The sequence below is a fragment of the Pleurodeles waltl genome, chromosome 4_1 (assembly GCF_031143425.1).
Source record: "Pleurodeles waltl isolate 20211129_DDA chromosome 4_1, aPleWal1.hap1.20221129, whole genome shotgun sequence".
Classification (NCBI taxonomy): domain Eukaryota; kingdom Metazoa; phylum Chordata; class Amphibia; order Caudata; family Salamandridae; genus Pleurodeles; species Pleurodeles waltl.
The window spans coordinates 228,249,703-228,265,503 of NC_090442.1; the positions used below are offsets into that span (position 1 = coordinate 228,249,703).

Below are 15,801 nucleotides of genomic sequence, written 5' to 3' on the forward strand. Positions count from 1 at the left end.
CCCTCTGCTGCAGCCAAAGTTCATATCGTTGATGGCTGGCACTACACCGTGGGAGAAGCCAGTGATTCATAAGGGTTCCAAGGCCCTTGTTTCTTTTATAGCAACCACAGCAAAGGTTTGCAGGTAATTTAACAAATCCAGCTCATCCAGCTTATCCGCCAGACTGTGTATTGTCGTAGACTCCAGTTGTGGTAACAAAACTCCTCGATTTTGGGCAACAGCACCACCGAGCGTGGTGGACTGAGTCGGAGCCCACACTGTGTGATAGCTATCGGCCTAACCCTTTCCAGCTAGCTATACCAATACCAAAGGGAAGAGTGATTTGTGGCAGTCTATCGCATGACACTCAGACTCCTCAGGGAAGTAGTGGTGGAATAGATATTACCCCTTTCTCTCAGTTGTATACGTCTCATACATGCAAAGACAAACAGAAGCAGGATTTGGTTCAATACATTTATTGAAGCAGCTGAGTTCTATGTAAAAATGGCATGAATTGCAACTATGAGGATAATGAAACACAGAGTTATTACAGCAGCAACCGGGAAAGTGAAACACAAGAAGAGTTAAACCATATTGTCACAATAGCGTGTCTAACATCCGTACCTACACTACTAATTTACTACATGAGAGCAAGTAGCAGTGGTAGCCCTAAACCTTTGTTCAGGTTGTAAAAAAGAGGTCTGTTAGTCTTCTGAGAGTCCTTCCACGGAGGTGATGAGGAACCAAAGGTTTCAGCAGAAACTGCGACAACGTGCAGCGCAAGTTTGCAAACTGCCTGGAATGTCCCCTCCAAGATGGTATGGGCAGTGTGATGTTTTATAATTACATATCTGTTCTAAAAACTGCCCTGACTTGACAACACATATTTTTCTGTGTAGGGTAGACAATGCACCCTTCGGACCGACCGTACCCGGTATACATCATGTACAGCCTTGGGTTGAGCATAGGATGAAAATGTTGTGCAAAGAAATGAATAACAGATTCTGCAAGGAAGGACATCTCCACTGAAATTCAGCTTTGCTAAAATAATACAAATTAAAAGCAAAATGTAACCATGTGATAGGGCACAGGCCTCAGGCCCAGAGATAAATTATGTGCCCTTTGTAAATGCTAAAATAACCTCACAACAGTATGTTCCATGAGCAGAGTCAAAAAGTGGGTTTTCTGGGTTCAGGGCTGCCTGGCTGTTCTTGGCAGGTTCACTTCGGGACCGCTTGATAGTCCTTGCGATCCAGCCCCATTAGCTTGTCGTAATCTCTTCCAGACGTTCAGTCGTATTGCAGTTAGTTACGTCTGAGCCTCTCCTGTGGATATTACTTTACAAGTAGCTACATCATGTTTCATACCACTGGAGTGGCAATGATGAATCCTCTTTAGTGGCAAAGTCGGGATTAACATTACTATTTTAGATATGCCAGTTTTAGGAAGTGGCCATTTCTCTGCTCTTAGTACTGTGTGTGCCTTGCAGCCTGTCTCGAATACACGCATGTGATAGGCAACAGCTACATTTTTACTGTTTCAGTGTGTATGTTGCACAAATACTTTGCCTCTCAAGTTAAGCCATACTGCTCTTTGCCAAGCTACCAGAGGGTGAGCATAGTTTAATGTAGGGTCTGTATCTGATTTACCCCGACTAGGATTGTGGGCCCTACTTGGACAGGCTCCATGCCTCTGCCAAGTAGAGACCAAATTTTTAACACTTACCCAAACCTAAACCCTAAAATACACCTTTACCATCCCATTCTATTACCCTCTCCTAAACACACCCTTAACACCCAATTCCCTTGCCCAGCCCTATGATCCCCCCAAAACACCCAAAAACCTTTACCAGCCCATTTCCTTACCCACACCTAAACCCTAAAAACACCCTTACCACCCTAATAACTTACCCACCCGTAGACCGTAATAACACCCATACCACCCAATTCCCTTATCAACCACCAAAACCCAAAACCCTACACCCTTAGCACCCTATACCCTTACCCACTCCCAAACCCTAAAAATACCCTTTCCACTCAATTCCCTCAACCACCGCTAAAATCACCCCAACCACCCTATACCCTTAGCCACCCCTAAATGCTAAAAACACCCTCACTCTAGTCCCTAGTATATACCGCCACTGGGTAGTTATAGTTATGTTATGTATCTATGGGAAAAGCATTTTTTGTTTTGCATATATCTTGGGCGCCATTTGCTGATTCTTTACAAAACATTAAGAAAAGAAGTCACCTCAGCTCCTTCCTGGAAGATTGCAGGAGAATTCGTCAAGTGGAGACTGAGAAAATGGGGGCTCCCAAAAGGAGGATTCCCCATTCATTTTACCATAGGAACTTTAGGCACAGCTACAGCCCATACGGCTGGACGGATTTACACCAAATGTGGCAGAAAGCTACATCTTGGTCTAGAAAAAGGGCCTTTTGTGTTTTAGTATAAATCCATTCAGTACTTTTGGAGGTTAAAAAATGTGTATATCACGCTGTGAATGATCCGTGGGGCAACAGATCTCATTGGTTGCCACCACATCAACCAGGAATTTTGCAGCAAATTTGGAGGATCTGTGACAATTAAAAAAAAAAAAAAAGAAACAAGTCTCAAGTGTGGTCTCCGTGCTGGTCTCAAAAAAGCTCCCTGAGCATTAAAAAAAAAAGAAAAAAAAAAAAAAAAGAAGGTGGTCTGGGGACCCCGGGCCACCACAGTAAATAAAAGGGAGTGATTTCTCCCGTCTAGGCAGAAGCATTTTTAAATCTAAAATATTCAAACCTGCACCCTCCTCTTGGGAGATATAAACATGGTTCCACCAGCTGAAAGCAAACTTCCCACAGAGAAAAAGAACACATATTGCTCCCACCCAGAGGAGCAAGCATATATATAGCTGCTCCCCCAGGGCCCCCTTCCCTTTTTTAATTTAATTTAGCCATGGGGGATGGGATACCCAAGCCCTAATGAGGCTCGGGGAGGGAGCCAAACAGACCCCCCCCCCCCCCACTTCCCTTTTTAATTGAATATGGTCCCAGGGATGGGGTCCCTGGGGGCTAATGAGGCATGTGGAGGGGCGCCGCGTGTCCCCTTCGCCCTTAATCTAAGTGTTGTTTGGCAGGTGCTCCAAGCACCCAGCTGTAATTTAGAAAGGCCCAAGAAGATGTGGTCCCTGGAGCCACAACAGACTCAGAGAGGGGGGCCATGCCGCCCTCTCAATTTTTAAAAGAAATTCGGCCCTAGGGATGGGGTCCCTGGGGATTGAGAAAGGCTTGTCGAAGGGGGCTGCATGCCCCTCTCCCCTTAATATATATGCTTTGAGGAAGGGAGATGTGAGTCCTTAGAGTCTGATGGCCAATCCTACGCCACGCATGCCAAAGGCTGTGCGGGACGTGAGGTTGGCAGCCTACTCGGGGGTTGGCCGTGCACAACGGGGGGGATTGGCTGCCCCTGGGTGGCCACCTGCGGCCAACCCTACACCATGCATGACAAAAGGCTGTGTGCAGCGTGAGGGTTTGGCTGCCATGCAGAGCATGGGGTTGGTTGCCTGAGGGGGGGGTTGACGCTTAGCCTGGCCGCAGGCTAGGACCTGCGGCCAGGGTATTGGGTTTATCTATGCCAGGGTATTGGGTTTATCTATGGTAATTATTAGGTATGTTATAAAAAAAAAAAAACTAGAAATCCACAGGAAAAAAACAAAGCTTAAAGTAACATTAAAGTTTGGTGAAATGTTCAGTAACAACATAACATTTTGCACTAAAACAAAAACACAGAAATTCACCAGTTATGGTTATCTCAACTAACTATAACTTGTGCCCTAACGTAAACTATAAGTCGTGCCCTGAGGCAACTATTCTCCGCGCCCTCGCCATGCACTGCTCATTACCCCACATATTACAACACTCATGCCATCTTCTATAATATCACTGATAGTATCAATGTAACATTTGCAATGAAATTACTGATGAGAAAACTGCATGGCAGGGTAGCGAGTTAGTTATCTTACGGCACAACTATAACGTTACTTTAGCCTTTTTTTTTTTTTTTTTTCAATCCAGCTACCAAAGAGGAAACAATAGCTTCCTTTATGCTTCTGTAGGTGAAATACTGCAGCAATGTTGTCTAGGAAGACTGGTGCAACTTCTCCCAGAAGGAATGGAAGGAAGTCGCTCCAAGAGAATGAAATGCAAATCTCAAGTCAGTAAACTCAGAGTCTGCGAATCTACAGTCATCATTTTGTAAGTAGCTGGAGCTCTAAACCGGCCTCATTTAGCTGGCTGAATTCTGCAATCACTCACACTCCAATATGAAGCTGAGTACAATCTTTTTCAATTAATCCTCGAAGGACTAAACGGAGCCTGACTATGCTATAAAATGTAATATAAAGAGAAAAAAAAAAAAAAACAACATGGATGCAAAAGGCAACCCATAAAGACATTGCTGAAACACCTCAACAATAACAGCACTAAAGTCCAATAAGGAACTAAAAAATGTGACACTTCTTGACTGGGGAAGGGGATATTCTGCAGAGGATGAAACACAAGAACCACAGAAGAGTCCAGCCCTTCTCCAATAAAGTAAATTCACAGGGATGGAATAATTAAGTTATCGATGGTGCAAACCCAAAATAGTAAAATTGGGAAAAAACATATGGCGGCTATTGATAAGATGCATTAGACCAACCAGTGCCCCAAACTGAAGAACAAATATATCCACTAAAGGCAAAGATGGTCTGCCATCACTGAAAGGACTTTATTGAAAAGCCTTGGAACATAATTCAGCCTGAATAGTAGACACTGTATGGGTGATGCCCCTCCTTTGCTGGAATATGGAAGCATATATCCAAAAGATCCATAGATGTTGCCAACTTCCAATTTGCGTGGTCTCATGGATTTGAGCTATCATCATAATTTTTCAAGCCAAAAAACCCATCACCCTGAAACTATATGTTTTAGGCGTCAAGAAAACAAAAATACACAAATATCCATTATAAAAATAAAGGTGTTTTTTGTTCTAAAAGAAATGTCCCTAAAAGAAGAGGGTGCTGTATTTCTTCCAGAACCTCGTAAGATAATATCTACAGTCATGATAATATTTTCATTATTCACTGATTTCACATTCAGGCCAGAATTTCTTTCAAGGTTGTGAGGCCTCATGTATTGCCCTCGTTATGGTGGAGCTCCACGTTTTCTTAAATCACATTTTATCAAGCAAGTCTCCACCCGGGCTCTAAGCAGTAATCTTGAAGGTAAATGGCTGAGGTTTCCTGGGGTAGACTCCCTCCCTCTGGAATGCTCTCCCTATTGATCTACTTTATAACCAACTGAAAATTGTAATCCAGCAAGAGCCCGGCAGAAAAATAGACATCTTTCTAAATTTAGCATCCGTTTAGTGACGTGTGATAAGTTATATTTTACAGTGTGAACAAACAAAAAGACAATTAAAATAAAATCAAAAGACAGGAAAGAAGTAAAGCTTACTCTCGTGACTGACGAGTGCTGCCAGGTGTGCATGGCCTCGTGGATGAGGAATTGCCCTAAGGAGGAAGAGGAGATGGACATGTGGAGCAGAAAAATACACAATGTATTAAACAAAAGGACAAAGTCAGTCCCCAAAACATATGCCCAGTTTTATGCTTTTAGCTTACAACTCATTTCCACCTACAACAGTAAGAAAATGCTGTATTATCTCAATTAACATAATAATGGGAAAATATGACTTGTACTGTGTGTGTAAAGCAATGATTACATAAATGCAAACTGTAAACATCATATACAACAAACATTTGCAATACTAGGAGAGTGGGATTCATCAATGGCAGTAATATTTACATTTAAATTCAAAAATATGAATGCTGTTAATCCCCCAATGCTTTCATGTGTATGCTCAAATATGCTGTGTACACGGTCATCTGTCCATTTTTCTTTTTGGGCTATTTCCAGGAACTTGTTTTTTCACACCAAAGACCAGCACCTAGAGGGTTTCTAGGAGAAATCCAGCGCTCATTTACAGGCTTAAAACAAGCTCCACCGATAACCTGCAGGTGGTACTAGACAGATGGGGGGTACAGAGCGTGGTGCACTGCTCCAAGCCTGTCACCTGCTGATAATCAACTGTTGATGATGAGGCCACTGGCAGGAGTATAAGGGACAAGCCAGTATCTCCCATCTGAATCACAGAACCAAGGCGTGAAAGTTAGATCAGGAGTGTGCAAAGTGGGATCAGGCAAGGTGTTGATGAACAGAAACTAGCAAGTGCCTTCTAAATGGGACCTAACAAGGTTTAAAACAAAAAAGGAAAAAAGACACATGGTACAGGCTTATGTCTGCCTACTTGGCTATGCCAAGCATGTGCTAACTGAAGAGTGACAATGAAATGTGATAAATAGGAAAGAAGTGCCAGTACTGGTGTGTGGCAACAGGACCCTGATGATGACGATTAGAGGTAGCTGAGAAAGATGTACAATTACTAAGAACTGGCCAGGATGCGAGCTTATTGGAAGGGAGGAAGACCATGCTCTCAATACAGGGGAGTCTGCATCGCCTCAGGTCCTCCAATGAGGAAAGGTGGATGGGTGCGTAAGGGGAGGAATAAAGCAACAATCACTATTACAAGTTCATTCACTCAATATAACCACTTTTGAATATAACAGTCAAGTCTAGGGGGATGAGGGCTGGATGTGCAGCGCTTGCCTTCCCTTCTGCTGTTCCCCTGTGCCGCCTCATGTACCCCCAAACACCCAAGCCAAATACTTGAGGGCTGGGACGTGGATCTCGGAAGTGAAGTGAATGTTCTCATTTTACTTCCGTCACCTGATTCTTTGACCTCAAATGCTTTGCTGGGCAAACCCACCTATGAAATCCTACATGTGACTGCTATTGATGGACAAAAGGAATTTCCATTACCATGCCTGGATACAAGATTCTTTCTGGAAAATGCAATGAAGTGATGAGAGGGATGAGTAGCAAATCAAGAAATCTACGCACGAGGCAAGAGAAATGCCCGTTTCAGCACAGCACGTGACAAGTTTATAACAATTTTAAAATATTTATATTTAGCTTAAGACTGTGCTAGCACCTTGCAATAATAAAAGTTCATTTATTCTTGAATTTATTCTTGATTTGGGTGGCATTTTAAATGGCTAAGATAAAAGCCATCACCTTCAGCAACTCAAATCTCAAGAACTGACATACAAGTCCTATTATTTCACCTATCAAAAGTAGAAAAGAAGCACTATCAATACACATGTAAGATGGTCTGAAAGGTGTGGGCAGAAATCTGTTAATGTATCTGTGTGTGCGTTTCTGGTAGTTTTACAGGCACAGAAGCTTTGTAGCAGTAATAGCAAGAGAGACTCAGCATTAAACCGTACTAAGGTATACTGCTAATAGAAGAAAATAAACCTAACATGTCAAAATATTTTATGCATTAATCCGAAAAAGACCATTTAATAAGGCAAAGTCTCTATAATAAGATTGTTGCCTTTTCCAGGTTGTCAGATATTAAGAAAGAACTTACAATTTGGGGGAGTTCCTATCTATTCTGTCTTTCTACAAATAGTCATGAATCTGAAAATAGCATAGAGAACGGTTCCTATTTTTTGAAGTATATAAAATTGAGAATGGAGATTCTATGAATTATTGTTACTCCACCTTCTCCAGTTTTGTGAATTTCAGGCTTAGCACTCAAAAAGTGCTTTACAACACTTCAGAAAAAAACTATTCCAAACAGCCAATGGATGGACATTGAGACTCTAAAACCATTTTAAGGCCTATGAGTGTTTATGAAGTAAACACAAGCTTTTCTATCATCATCTGTTCACTGGTAGCTGTGTTGGAACCTGTCTTGCAGTGATTCTGTTATTTCTTTATTAAGCTTATAGAACGAGACTGAACTTGCACCGCTCCTCATAGTTGTCACCTCACGGCCACCCAATAAGTATGTCTAACATACCAGAGTTCACTGTTCTCAATTGCATTCTTTTAACTATTACCCTCACTACTATAAAGGCACTAAATCTATATACGGAGGTCATCACTGTTAAATGAAAACTGCCCAGTGAAGGTAAGTTAATCAAAGGTTCCTTGCCTTGCTTCAAGTTCGCTCTGTGATCATAGCCATGGCCACTTTTAACATAGGTGAGGGTGAGATTCACTTAAACTGTGTCAAGATCATGGTTAACTTATCACAACTACAAGTCAACTTAGTAGTAAAAGTTAGATATAAACTTTGTAGCAGCATAACATACTGGGACACAAGGTAAAACTGGATGTGAAAATGACATAATGCAACCGTTAAGCAACCTGCGAAGTTAGTTTGCATTGAAAACAAACGTAGACACAAAAAATCATAAGTAAACCCAAATGGCAACTGGACTTTGGTCAGAGGCAATACCAGTAAATGTCCGCTTGGATCTCATTCAATAAACATTAACTTGCACAGAGTTACAAGTTTTCACTCCAATAATGCAGAAGCAAATGATCTCACACATCACTGCACACATTTCTACAAGAAAGGTAATTTGTTCACCAGCTGGCAATTCCACAGTTACCCTGTTTCAATTTCCTTGGTCAGATGCTTCCTGATTTTTTCACTCTAAAATTAGCAAAGAATTTAGCACTTTTATTGATGCATCAATGACTAATTAGTGTACTATGAGCCAAGCAATTTGTCTGCACAACAGTCAAGTTGCCCGACACCTGCTTCTATATGCTTCAGGTCTTACAAACATGGTTGTTCAATTGCTTATTCCATCGCATCTAGACTACTGTAACTCTATCACATTCGGTCTGGTCGTCTTATTGAAAGAACTCAGAGCATACATACTGACACTGCACCTCTGATGCTTGGTATGAACAGAAGAGCTTTTAGCACAACTCAACTGGTATCAATACACTGCCTGTCTATTCGTAAAACATCAATTTTCAAATCTCTCTCTGTCACAAAGCTCACTACGGAGCATCCCCTAGCTAATTGTGTACATGTTTGTATGTGTTACAACACAATAGGACTTTGTCTTCCCAACTTCACATGGTGCATTGTACCACACTTTCACCAAGCCCCGGTGGGTGGCAGGGCATTGTCAGTTTTCAGAAACGTCTGAAGGAACATCTGTCGGAGAATCCCAGACACTAGGCTTCTTTATCAATCCAGACTGAGTCATTGCACTTAGCATAGCACTAGGACACCTTTATGTTGGGTAGATGCTAAAACAACTGTAGATTTTCTTGCATGAAGCTAAGTTTGTGATAAGACACCCTTTCTATCATATGCTTTATTATTGTTAGGATGTCTATTTAATACAAAAATGAACAAAGAGAACAAATCTTAATGCCCCAATGGCAAAGGTTTTGCCTCAGAGAATCATATTTCATCATCTACTCTGTTGAATGATATTCAGGTTTTTAATCACCTGGAAACCAAGCTTGCAGGTAGAACTCAATGTCAGATAAGGATAGTCCAACTCTAGAATGCCTTCCTTTATAAGTTCATGTATTTCCTTACTTCTTAAGTATTATATGAACACAGCTTAATGGAGGCCTTTGCGCAAGATACATATCACATTATCTGCAGCTTAGCCTAAGTGGACTATTCAAGTGAGCAGGAAGAACAAAACCCATTTTGACGTACACACTCAAGATTATTCACATTTCATCCCACTACAATCAAATGAATATGAATCTGTGAGTGAGCTTGGAATGGATGTGAAAACCTCTCCGGATAAATTACACTGCAACATTTGCCAACAAAAGGAATAAGGCAACAAAACATCCAAGAACTGACATGATAGGTTAACGTCTTAGGAGGAGTGACAAGACTAAATGTTTGCTAGAGTAACCAGTTTCGTTTCAAGCCCCCCCTCCCTGCCCCCAACACACACAAAAACCATATTACAGGGATTAAAAAATATATATAATGGAATACATGTTGCCCTTTGACAGAGAAATCTTTTTTTATTTTTTTTTGCAAAAGAGTTTATGTTCGAAAAACAGGGACACTCACTTAAAAGTACTTTACATTAAATAAAATACTGTTATGCTTACGTAGAGAACATACTTGCCAACTGTAATGTGAAAATTCCCTGCTACTTTGTTGACATAGAGATGCCCGTGTATCCTACATGCGTCTGGAGGTTGCAACAAAGAGTCTTCCCTATTTGAAAAAGAACATAGCACATCTGATAAAATAAAATCAGTAAGGTACCCCTTGCTTAATCTGTGAAAAGTGCATATTAGTAAATGCATACCTTTCCACTTAAGAATGCTTTTATTCAAGAGTTTCAACATTATCATCTCAAAAAACAATTGTTGATAAACGTTTGTTTGCACAATTTCCAATTCATATCGGATAGAAAAAAGTGAAAGATTTGAAATTATAATATAGTCTCTTCAATCAGTTGATAACCTCCATGTCCGACAAAGAAGGTTTCATTATACAAGACATTACATTATAAGAAGTCTTAAGAAACGTGCTATATATAAAAAAAAAAAAAAAAACAGGATAGTTTGAAAGCAACCCTTGGACAATTGCGAAGAAGAGAGGAACTATGAGGAGAATCTGGTATATTTCCCCTTCACTGGGATAGTGAAGAGAGGGGAAAAGAAGAAGTGATAATTAGGAAGGATGCCCTTTTGATTTTTGGCTATGCTCAACTCTATGTTCTGCCTTTACTCTAACTCTCTCACTTTGCTACCCCAGAGCTACCCTGGAGCAATATATTGGGACTACCGAAATCAAACTACAAAAGGAGTGTTAACAAATCTTACTTATAAGGGCTATGCCATGATGCCTAACCTCCACATCAACAGCACACTTTTAGGAATACTGAAATTAACTGTATAGTTATCTGCTAAGGAAATATTACTTGTTAGAAATTGGGTTTCTGGTTGGCAGAGGTATGCATACTGTCAAAGCAGGACCTACAGTTTGAGTCAGTATAAATCAGATACACACCATAAATTAACCTGTGCTCACGCTCTGGTAGCTTGGCACAGAGCAGGCAGCCTTATCTTAGGAGGCAATGTGTAAAGTATTTTTGCAAACACTTTAAACAGTGACAATACCACACAAAAATAATCCACATCAGGTTAGAAAAATAGAGCTTAATTTAATGAAAAAAAGCAAGACCAAAACGACAAAAATCCGATCAATAGATGTCAAGATATACATTTTTAAACATTTACTGCAAATATAGTGCTTGGAAGCCTAAAGCAACAACCAGGGCTATCAGGTCACGCTAGATGGGGAAAAATACAAATGTTCAGGCTGACTGCAATTGAATGTGGGACGGGTAATGGGACCAGCTTTGTTCTGCTGAAAAAGTACCTTGTATGGAGGTGTGTGTCAACGTCGATGATCTGATGCCTGGAGCAGAGACTTCACTGCAAAAGTGATGCACTCGGTTCCGATTCACCCAGTCAGGGATGCATCACCGGGTCACGCATTAGTCGATAGGATGTCCTCGAGCAGGGGTGTGGTGTTGAACACTTTGCGATGAAGGTGCTGCGTTGTTGTACTGCAGAGCCGTGGATGCAGTACAACGTCAGGACTGAGGGCGATGCATCGATTCTGAGCTGCGCAGCAGATGCTGCGATGTCCTCGTCCTCAGGGCGATGCATCATCATTGAGGGGAGATGCGATGGTTACAATTGGTGCAGCAATAGTGATGCACAGTTTTTTGTTTTTTTTAGAAACAGCTGCAGGACCCACTTCCAAGGGCCCAGGACTTGATTGGCACAACTTGGCATGGCAGGACTCACAGCTGGCAGAGTCCAGAGGCTGTAGAAGAGTGAGCAAAGAACTTGATGTCCCTGAGACTTCAGAGCAGGAGGCAAGCCAGCTGGCCATTGGAGTCTCTTTGGTTGTGGGGGATGTAGAGATGCAGGTGTAGTCCTTCCCACTTTCAGGCAAGGAGGGCAGCAGGGCAGGAACAGCAAAGCAGGAGTCCAGCAAAGTCTAGCAGAGTGACAGACCCTTCAGCAGCACAGTAGTCCTTCTTCCTGGCAGAATGTCCAAAGGCCCAGAAGTGTACTAATTTGGTAGGGTCAGAAGTCCAGTTCTTCTACCCAGTGGTGCCTTTGAAGTGGGAGGAGTGTTCAAAGAGAGGCCTTAGGAGTGCACAAAGTTCCTGCTCATCCTTCCCTGGCTCCAGACACACAACAGGGGGCTATGCAGCCATTTGTGAGGGCTCAGAACACAGCCCATTCAATGGTGTCAGCTACTCCCTCCCATCCTGCCCAGAATGGGCCATCAATATGCAGATGGCCACTCAGTCACACATAAGCTGCCTTCTTCTGTGGCTGTCTGGAGGGAATGCGCAAGAGCCCAGCTGGCACCCACCCGGCAACTTTCTAAACGTGGCATTTTCAGAATTACAATTTAAAATCCGACTTCACCAAAAGTTGTGATTTTAAATTGCGATTCCACAGACACCAAACTTGGGGGTCCCTTCTCTTCCCAATTGGAAATTACACTTCTAAATTGCAATGAGGCAGTCCCAAATTTATGGGAGGGATATGCCTTGCAGCAGACAAAAACAATCTCAGAGTTTTTCACTACCTGAACATGAAAAACCTAAAAGTACATGTCCAACTTTTTAAATATTCCGCACCCTTGGGGCTGTCTAGGGCCTACCTTAGGGGTGCCATAGGTGTATTAAAAAGGAACGTTTGGGCCTGGCAAGAGGGTTATATTGACACGTCCATATGGCAGTTTAAAACTGCACACACAGACTCTGCAATGGCAGACCGGAGTCATGTTTGAAGGGCTACTGCTGTGGGTGGCACAATCGGTGATGTGAACCCACTAGTAGCATTTAACTTACAGGCCCTGTGCACAGGTAGTGCCCTTTCATAGGGACTTACAAGTAAATTAAATATGCCAATTGTGGATAAGCCAATGTTATGTTTTAGGGAAAGAGTACATGCACTTTAGCAATGGTCAGCAGTGGTAAAGTGCCAGGAGTCCTCAAGCCAGCAAAAACGAGGTCAGCAACACAGGAGGTGAGAAGGCAAAAAGTCAGAGGAGACCAAGCAAAGGATGTTAGGTCTAACACTATTGTTCTACCTATTGTAGAGCACAGAGGAGTATAAATGAAAACAATGTTTTCGAAAACAGTGCATTTCAAGTTATGTTCCATTCTCAGCTGGAAAAGCTATGGACCTATGTGTCCCTCAGGGCTGGGCCCTAAGCCCTACCTTCTTCAATAGCTAGCTCACCCCTCGGGCCCATTTAGCAGACGCTTTAAGAACAAAAGTGGCATCCTATGCAGATGACACTCAACTGCTCTTTTATTGGGGCAAGGGTGAGGAGTTGGATAGCTTTAAGTCTAAGATCAAATCTTGGCAAAAAACAGTCTTTCATTGGCTTGCCTACTATGAACTGAAACACAATGAAGATAAAACAGAAATTATCTTTTTTGGAAATATTCCTTCAGACTTTTGGCAAAGTTTCTGTCCAGAAGATGCCTCCTCTCCAGGATCCCAGAAGGGTGTAGTAAAAAAACCTATGGATCAAATTTGATAACAGCTTATCATTTGACACCCCGCCCCCTTCCCCCCCGACCCCTGATTAGCATCGATAGGCTTCTGTTTTGGAATCATGAAGTCTTTAAAGAAAGTACTCCCCTATCTGTCTCTCAAATACAAAAAATTGGTGGTGCAGGCCTTAATAACCTCTAGATTTGACTAAGGTAAAGCCCTATATTTGGGACTAGCAGAGCAGCTTCTGGAGAGGCTACAAGTGGTCCAAAACACAGCAGCCCGTCTCCTGTTAAACGTCCCAGTCAGAACATGCATCGCCCCATACCTGTGGATGCTACATTGGCTGCCAATTAGGTAGAGAATCCAGTTTAAATCGCTCGTTTTGCTCCATGATGCCCTGTACCAAACAGGTGCAACTTATCTCAAAGCCAGCTTTAAATTCTATAAGCCCACACAAACCGTGAGATCCGCAAATAAATTAATGGCAGTTATTTCTCGAAACCAGCACGCTAGAGCAGGTGGAAGATCTCTCACCTATCTGAGTTCAACTTTATGAAATCAGCTACTGCTAGAGCTGTATGCAGTGATGGACACAACTGTGTTCAGGAAAAAACTAGAAACATGGCTTTTTGTGCTGCAATAATCTAAGCCGGTTTCTTCTGTGTAAACTCGCTGTTTCGTGCCGGGACCCTCCTCGGAGTAGCTGTGCGTGCTATAAATTGTATTCGTCATCATCATAAGCAAGAACATTTAAATATTTATTGTAAATTTTACTTCAAGCAACAACCAAGTGATTTCAGTCATGTAATACAATTAACACAAGTCAAACACAAATTGCAACATATCAAGATGGAAACCAGAACAGGCTTGCAACAAAGCATGTCCATGCAAAATACAATCATGTTCCATTCTCACCTTGGGGGCAGAGCTGTTGAAGCACTTTTAATTGCACTTTTGAAAATTACATCTTGAAGAGAGTGCTCCTCCTGCAGGCGATTCTGAATTCCTTGTAGCATCCTGAAGACAATAAAATGAATAAGCAACACAGTGATATTACGGGTGCGGTGTTTAGATGCATATGTAACAGCCATCCCACCACGAAAAGCCGAACACTTCAGACGCATAAAAATAAACAATCCAAAACAAACTTCAAAACTAAATAATAAACTGACAGAAAAACGAACAGGCAAAACTTTAAACATCTATTACAGTTTTTCAATAAATAAATAAGGCTGGACATACTCCTGAATAGAAGATGCCAGGTATTCAAAAATATACACATTTTTCCCCCCATTATATGTAATACAAAAAGGGTGGCCATTTTGAGGGCTGCCTGCAAGAGTAATTAAAAGCTGCTAAGATTACTCAAGCATTCACTTTTCATGCTGCTCTATATTTACTGCTACGCTACATTCATTTTCATTCATGTCTACTGCATACGTTCCTATTAAATATAGCTACAGAACCAAACCTTATAGTTTATACTTGTGGGCTGCGACAGGAACAAAACAAATGAGTCTCTATCAATCTCTTTTGCATACATAAATGCAAAATCTGAAACAGGTTATTTAACTTCAGCTGCTATCCATGGTACTTAAACAAGTTGCATACCTCTGCCATTGTCTCTGCTGAGGCGAAAGATCAAATATTACCTATAAAAGGGAAACAAATGGTAAAATATTGTCACATTACAAAATCATTTAAACAGACATTCTTCTGTCAAAAGAAATGTAGCCAATAACGACCACAAGGTTGGGGAATTCAACTGACATCTTCAAATGTGGTCCCAATTCAGAATGGGATATCGAGCAGGGGCTGAGGGGTACAAATGTTACACTTCACTGCCAGACTTACGCAACCAAACCTTACTGCCTCTAAAATACCAAATCAACTTTGGGACATACTAGTTTTGTCAATGGTTTTTAGCGATGCTGAATAGCATCCCTCAAGCTGCACCGCAGTGGTCTACAAACTTTATAGGTTTGTTCCCCCCGCTTCAAATATTTTTGTTAGGCCCCACTCAGGCTTTGGTAGATGGGGAGCATGAATGATACTAGATTGTAGAATTTTGTGGGCCAATACATATATAGAACTGAGCCCTTCTCCTCACCTCTTCTCAATAATCTGGGCTGGTCTTATTTATTGCAGTAACGGCCCCCCCGTCCGATCACAGTCCCATCATTAATCTTAGCACACCTCCCACGTAACTGCCTATGTCAACGTACAGGTATCTCACACTTCCCCTCTCTACCCCATCAAGGCTACTTTCTCATATATCAGTTTCCACCTTTGTCAGTATCCACCTTTTCTGTCACTTTGTACTTCTCCCAAAACTGCCCCTCTC

At 41.8% G+C, this 15,801-nt stretch overlaps 1 protein-coding gene across 3 annotated transcripts in view; it reads right to left on the minus strand.

Moving 5' to 3' along the window:
- The window catches only part of ERGIC2 (ERGIC and golgi 2), a 159,947-nt gene that overhangs the window by 103,147 nt on the left and 40,999 nt on the right, over nucleotides 1-15,801 (minus strand). For all 3 annotated transcript variants that reach the window (XM_069228185.1, XM_069228184.1, XM_069228186.1), the window contains 4 exons: nucleotides 15,069-15,109; nucleotides 14,373-14,474; nucleotides 10,033-10,128; nucleotides 5,457-5,512 (listed from right to left, as the gene is read on the minus strand). In XM_069228185.1, coding sequence (XP_069084286.1) covers nucleotides 5,457-5,512; nucleotides 10,033-10,128; nucleotides 14,373-14,474; nucleotides 15,069-15,109 — 295 coding nt within the window. The remainder of the gene's footprint in view (nucleotides 1-5,456; nucleotides 5,513-10,032; nucleotides 10,129-14,372; nucleotides 14,475-15,068; nucleotides 15,110-15,801) is intronic.